The sequence below is a fragment of the Cupressus sempervirens genome, chromosome 4 (genome assembly GCF_028749045.1).
Source record: "Cupressus sempervirens isolate cs-2001-9-10 chromosome 4, ASM2874904v1, whole genome shotgun sequence".
NCBI classification, from domain to species: Eukaryota; Viridiplantae; Streptophyta; class Pinopsida; order Cupressales; family Cupressaceae; genus Cupressus; species Cupressus sempervirens.
Genome location: NC_143121.1, coordinates 374,532,715 through 374,540,206, shown reverse-complemented (window position 1 = coordinate 374,540,206; position 7,492 = coordinate 374,532,715). Strand labels below are relative to the sequence as shown.

The 7,492-nt window shown below is 31.3% G+C and overlaps 1 protein-coding gene across 4 annotated transcripts in view; it reads left to right on the top strand.

Moving 5' to 3' along the window:
- The first annotated feature begins 5,873 nt into the window (after positions 1-5,873).
- The window catches only part of LOC149561635 (glutamate--glyoxylate aminotransferase 2-like), a 201,690-nt gene continuing 200,071 nt past the window's right edge, over positions 5,874-7,492 (top strand). Inside the window, exons 1-2 of one of the 4 annotated variants that reach the window (XM_089825216.1) lie at positions 5,874-5,935; positions 6,947-7,125. In XM_089825216.1, coding sequence (XP_089681342.1) covers positions 7,009-7,125 — 117 coding nt within the window. In that variant the 5' untranslated portion in view covers positions 5,874-5,935; positions 6,947-7,008. Of the gene's footprint in view, positions 5,948-6,936; positions 7,126-7,492 lie in introns of all 4 variants that reach the window. The other 3 variants (XM_089825214.1, XM_089825217.1, XM_089825215.1) reach the window with 3 other exon arrangements.

Sequence of the window (7,492 nt, the reverse complement as noted above, 5' to 3'; positions counted from 1 at the left end):
GGAGAGCAGATATCATAACTCAATCACTAAGTTCTCTCCTTCAATACAAAAGGAAATCAAAGACAAAATAGAAATAACAAGGACAAAAAGGGATTGTAAAGATAAATGCAAGAAAGGAATGCCTCCCAAGAAGGAATATATAAGATAGTTTAGGAAGGTTTAGTCATAATGAAGGGTAAGCCCTTTATCAAATTGGAACTAGGTTATGCCCCTTTTATTTTGTATTCATGTACAAGACTTATGTCCCGGGCAAGACTGGAGGTTTTTTTTTTTTTTTTTTTCCTACCAGTGCCTGTTTGAACAAAGAACATGTAATTTTATTCTTTCAAATAATATCATTTAAATGACTTAGACCTTTACCAGTAAAAAAAATTAGAAATAAAATAATGCATTAATTAATGAACTGACTATTAATTAATTTTCATTTCTACTAGCATAAATCTAAATGTAATTTAAATGAAACTTTTCCATAAAATTCAAGCATGCTCTATATAGATTAAATATAGATATTACACTAATAATTAATATATTTTATTTTAAAATATTACTTTTTTTTTAATCGGTAAGAGGCCGAAGGCAAGGTTAATTATTATTGTTATTTGTTGTGATTAATTATTTCAATTATTAGTTAATCTCAAGTAGATTTGAACCCAAGACCTCCCAATTAAGATGCTCATAGTTTATCATTGTGTTGTAGGCTCTTGCCTTAAAATATTACTATACCATTTGTAACAATATTGTGTTTAATAATATACGAAGAAAAATATTTTCCATCATATCATACTTGTTTCCATCATTAAAAAAAACACTTGTTATTATAATACTATGAAAACAAAGACTCTCATTACATGTCATTATTGTTGTTAATAACAAAATTCACATCCCTTGTGATTTAATTATTAACTTGCACAAATGGCTTTCTAGCATTTCTAACTCCATGTTGTAGATGACACTTGAGTGGTCCAAACTACATATCATGTTTTTGTTTCGAAGACCATTTTACACAAACATCATGTACTAGCTGAAACATGTTACATATATACATGTATATTTAGCTGATAAGCTTTCCTTCTGGAGTTCACTCTAGTCCAAAATTGACTCACACCATTAAACCAAGTTGTTTTTTGATAAGCAGTATATTTCTCGATCACGGTTGTTTTCTGATGAGTAGTATATTTCCTGATCACGGGTTACTAGTTATAGTTTAATGTGATGTGATGGCTTAAGGTGGCATGAAGGCAATGTTGGAGAAAATGTAGAGGATCAGATTCGACGTGGATAAAATGTAGGGGTTCAGATTCCACGTGGACAAAGTAATGATTTTGTTGCTTGTCATTCGGCAATAATTATAATGTCGGCGTTGCAAGAACTTTGGAATTAGCTACTTCCAATGGTAGAATTTATGTGTTGCCTTAGTTTTTTTTTTTTTGGCTTGCCTTGAAGCTTCTGAAGCCACATGACTCATCATCTACAACATTTAAATTCCTTACAAGTTATCTATCATATGAGCTAGGGTTTGAAGAAAAGCTATGGCTTGAAAAAATCTAGGATTTCTTTAATGAAGTTTGTTGGTAAGCTATAATATACTGAACATATATATTGAATGATACAAGGCTACAGTGGAGATTAGGCATATTTCAGTTTTTTGAATCTCAAATTTACTCTTTAATATTGCTATTCATGCAATTGATTTGTCACGTATATATCAAATAAACTTGTATTTTTAACTTATAGATCTAGGATTTTGGATTCATTTTATTTTTAATCTATTTTTAAAAAGATATTAATCTTTCCTTGGTTTTTAAATTTTCCTTTTGATGCTTCTCTTTTAGTTGCATGCCTTTGTAATTTGTCTTATATAAATAAAAAGATCCCTAAAAATTCTATGTAATTTATATATACGACAGCAGAAAAATTTGTAAAGAAAATAACTAAGACACTATACATTAAGAAATCTCAATTCACATTTCATTAAAAGTCTAATTTTCTAATTTACTCAAATTTGATAAACAATTTTAATCATAAATCATTTAATTAAATTTATATTTCATTAAAAAATAATAAGTATTTTTAGTATCTCACTTCTACTTAATTTTTAATAAATATATTAATCATGAAATAATTTTATTATTATAAATCTTGATATTCTTTTTATTATTATTATAATTTAATTATTAGTTTAGATAATATTAAATTTTACTTCTTTGTATTTGATTATTGACTTTGCTCAAATATTTTATTTTTAAGTAATTGCTAAAAACTCCAATTTTTTTTTAAAATTATGAAAAGTATCAATTCCAAAACTTTTTAAAAATCTCCTTCTTTTCCCTTGACTCTAGAAAATTCTTCTCTCACCTCCTCTTTCTTTTCCCTTTATTCTAGAAAGTTCTTCTCTCACCTCTGCATTTCTAGAATGGTCTAGGAAATATTGGAATTCCTGTGTGCCCTATGCAATTTTTTTGAACTCCACAAACAAAAACCACTAGATTCATGTCCACCATTTTACATACAAACCAGATCATAATCACTCATTGATCATTGGAAGCTCTGATTCAGGGTTTGCAAAATGTAGAGGCCACCGATGTCGGAGGATTACAATCTGAAGAAGACAGGGAACCAATGGGTGAGAAGCAACAGATGAAGTATTTGTACAAGGCAAGAGACCTTTCGTTGAAATACATAATAGGCAGTCTCAACCCTATGTGGAAGTGAAGATGGGAAACAACATCAACACAAACATTTTTCCCACAGGCTTTTGCATCCAATATAATCCTAGAGGCTTCATTTCTTGCAACATCTGCTCTTATATCTGGTCTCCAATGCTTACATGCATGAATATAAACCCTTTGTAGATGTCCACCAAGAGAATGGATCTTATGAAATTAACCCCAATGTTTGGCAGTTATAGAACACCTTGCAGCCTCAATAGCAGTAGCTGCTCTCAACTCACAGTCAAGCTTTTCAAATTTTGATTCCATTTTCTTCCAAAGATAAAGTGATGAAACAACTTCAAGATGTCGTTATGTCTATCTTCATAATCTTTTAATTCTCTCTGCTTGTTTTATTATCGCAACAACAGTCGTACAGTCAATGCCCAAAAATATTTCTTCCTCTCACGCTATCACCCCATGCTTATCCAAGCCTGAAGGAAAATTTGTGTAGAAATAGTATGCATACCCCTTGAATTACTCCCCAAGAACACTGTAATCCTTGTCGCATTTGAGCTGTACAATTGGTGGCACTAACATTATTGGGTTCTTTTAAAAAACTTAGTTTTCTTCCTGTAACAAAAAAAACTCCAAGTACACTTTGTGTAGACATAGCTAATAACAACGTTACAGAAAATTTGCCTCCTCTAAATGAATTTTACTCAACAGATTAAGAGGACACATGGGTTAAGTTTCCCTAGGGCATTGTTGCATGTTCACTCATGACAAGAGTTATTTTAGTATGCATGCACCTGGCATCCATGCAAACTTTGGCCAACAACAAAATGGATGTCTGTCAATTTTTTCCTACCACTGTCTGCATTTTATTCCTCTTTATAAAGCTTTTCTTATATTAATAAAATTGGTATTTATTTACTTTAATAACACCTTTCTTATATACCATATAACTATTGTATTGAAGAATTTTTTTTTAATGTCATGTTGACATCTTCAAGAAGTCTGTCAGATTTGACGGTGGGTAATTGTTGCTTATTCTTCTCTGGAGCTCACAAAAATTGTTTCCATTATTTCGTATGGGATGCTTTTTTGTTTTTTACTTAGGACATGAGGAGGACTATTTGTAGAGTTGCAGAAGAAAAAGTGCCCTATTTCTCCATGTGGGGAAAGAGTAAAATTAAAATGTGAGAAGTTTGGGATTTTTAATGGTGGTTTTGAACATTGGAGTGCCAAATTAAACTTTAAAATGTTTAAATTTTCCAAAGAATAATAGATTGAAAATTAGGCTGTAATCTTAGTACACTAATTATAGTAAATTATTGTAATTAGATGTTTATGTTATTATTTTCTTTTACATAAGCAAAATGTGTATTTTGAGAAACACATGACAATTAGCTTAATTATAATTCATTTGATCTATTAATTAGTCATCAATTAAATAGTGCTATAAAAGGTTGAATCTAGGTCACTAGAATTAATACTTGGGATTACATTTTGAAAAACTTCTATTCAGTTGTCTCAATTTTCATTTGTCCACATCTAAAGGCTTAGATGTGACATATTAAGATTAATGGTTGTCCGTGTAGTATAAAAAGCTACAAATGTATCCCAAATGCCCATCAAGAAGCAGAACATGGATTTTTTAGGTATTTATGCACTTGCACCACTACGACAAACTTCTTAAAAAAGAGTTAGAAAGCTTAAACTATTGTTCTTAAATATAAGTATGTCATTAACACTAATCTTGTCAAATTCAATATTGTGCCATGCATGTAGAATTTCCTTGCACTTAGTGGAGTCAAATTTGCATCTTCCTTGATGGACCAACTCATCTAAGCCCAAGAGATGATGACGATTATACTTTTAGGGGTCCTATGGCACAAAATCTAGATTTGAAGAAGTAATATCATCCTAACACAAAGTTGTGTTATCTAATAGCCCACATTTCATAAATATTTAGATAAAATAGGAAACTCGTGAAAATGCTAAAGAAAATAGGAACCTCATGAGAATGTCAGCTTTTTTTAATTAAGATGATATGTAACTAACATTGTTTGTAATGTGTTATTGTACACAGGCATGTATAATGGTTTTTAATTTACATCATTTTGTTCTATGAATGTGAACTAGTTGAAAATTTAAGTAATGATTTAGCACTAGGAGGTTCCCTATAACAAAGCATATTTTACTTCGTGTTGATGAAGTTTAGGGTCATTTGTCTTTTATAGATTACTTGAAATTTGTTCTAAATTTTAAAAAAAATTCGATTGTTCAATATTCCTTTTTAAAAAAGATTGCATGATAAATTGAAATTGGTAGGTTATACATTGACATATTTGTGATAGAAATTTGTATGTGGATGAAACCTATATAGAATCCCAGGGTATTAGAAATAAATCAATGCCAATAGTTCATTAAGCTTTTATTTTATTATTATCAGTATTTCTTTCTATGGAATAAATGATACTATCTTTTAACTCTTGAAATCTATTGCTTACGGGCTTAGTTTTTTATGTTTTGCAACCTTATGTGATCAATTTTGGTATGCATTGATTGGTTTTAGTATTGATCTTGTGTTCCTTATTGGATTTGCATTTTACATTTAAAATATTTTGTCTGACTAAGAGAATGAGCTCTACACTCACTTTTAAAGTATTGATTGTTAAATTACTTTGTTCCTACAATTCATGAAAAATATTCACTCACAAATTATAACATTTCACCTGTTGAAATAGAGACGATTTGTAATTAGGAATAAAACAATTTTTTTCCATGTATTTTAGTGCAGTGTTTTTTTAGAATTTACAAAAGTCACAAACTCTATTTGACACTACTATTAAATAAATTGCTTTCTATAATTTTATCATGCAAAAGTTCAATTATACTTTCAAATTAAATACCTATCAGCGTACCTCTTGCACCTCATTCTAATACAAGTGCTAGTTAATTTTATATTATTACAGGGTAGTGCTTCTTACCCCTGTTACTTCTGATGAGACCAGAGCCTAACCCGGAAGGCCGCCGGGAAAATATGGGCGTCACGTAAAACTCGTACATTCCGGCGGCCCAGCCAATGGATAATTTACCGGCTTTTGCTTGGCCATAGAAAGGCGATCCGTAAAGAAATATTAGCGTCAATTTAAACTACCTCAATCCGACACCACAAAATGTCACGATATATATGCTTACGTTCCTCCTCCGGCCTCTATCTCTCTGTTGGATAATCAAAATAATTTATAGAAAGATGATCAAAATTTGGAGCTGAAGAGGTATAGGTCTCGGTTCGTTTTGCTTTCTCTCTCAAATTTTTGTGTCCAAACTGAAGTATGTATGCATTTTAAAATTTTGTTCTATTACAAGATTGATAGATAACTTTGGAATTAAGAAAATCAGCCAGAAAAAATAGTTTTCGTTGATTTTTGTACGATATTGAAGAAAATCTGTTGAAAACAGAAAATGGTTACAGCTTTCGAGTGAGATTTTGTATCGGAGTAGATGTGTTTACAGTTACAAATCAGATGTCACCACAGACTTTAGAATCTAGCAACGTAAAATGTAGAGAAACAGAATAGAATTGCTGCAGTATCTGGGATTATTTGATGCCAATTTATTGGAATAAGGTTATAAGTTTTGCAATTGAAGATTCGCAGTCACAAGGTTCGTTTTAATAGCGTATTATTTTGTCTGCAAAACGAACACATTTGATTTGAATTGTTGGTTTAATTTGCGATCAGATGCAATTCGATTCTGCCTTCTTATTTTGTTCAAAATACGATTATGAATTTTTAGTATACCTACATTTTTGGAGTATCTTAGTTCACTCAAAGCTGAGAATGCTACTATTTAAGTTATTTTTCGGGTTCCGATTTAAAACTATTTTGAATCGTTGAATAGCTCATTGTGTAGGATATAAAAGGATAAATTATATCGTGTTTTCGTCGGCATGTAACGTCGGAGCGTGAAAGGACACTTTGAATAGTTTAGTTGCTGAATCGAATGACGTCAGCTTTATTTTGTGCACTTTTTGTATAGTTTTGATTTATAGGTTTTTCAATTTGAAGAACCAAAACTACTGTATACGCATTTCTCTTTGCAGCTTTCTCCATTCTTTATTTGAGGGCTTATTTTAGGCCTTTTCGTGGTACGATGATGGTTTATAACTTTATTACTATTTTATTTATTGGCAATTTACGTTTTAGTAGGTATTTAGGTTCTGGATGACATTGTTCTGCTTTGGGTTGAGTTTATTAAATTTTTGATGGACTTTTAGGGAAGGTCAGTCTGTTAAGCTGGTGGTTTGGGAAGTCATTTCTTTGAGCTCGGTTGTTCAGCTGTTTAAAGAATGGCTCTGAAGCCTTTGGATTATGAAAATATTAATGAGAATGTGAAGAAGGTCCAGTATGCTGTCAGAGGGGAGCTCTATCTGCGAGCCTCCGAGCTTCAGAAGGAAGGAAAAAAGGTACCGTTTCTTTCTTTTTGTGATAAACATTTGGGCTTTTTGCTGTCGTATGAACTATTAGTTGAATTTTTATTGAAACAGTAACAGAAAGTTACATTTGGTGATCTTAATGCCCCATTTGAAGCACGGTCATAATCCAAGATGCAAGTTATTAAGGCCCCTGTGTTATTTATCTTTGTTATGCACATTAATAGTAGAAAATGACATGACAACTAATGGACCAATCATTGGGCCATTTTACAATGTCTGATGTGTTTGATGAAGTAAAATAGAGCGTATGTAGCACAGCTTCCGGCAGCTGTCTAGTAGGCTGTGTTCTAACTGTTTGGCAGATCGTTTATCCTGATTATGATGAAGTCTCAAGCTT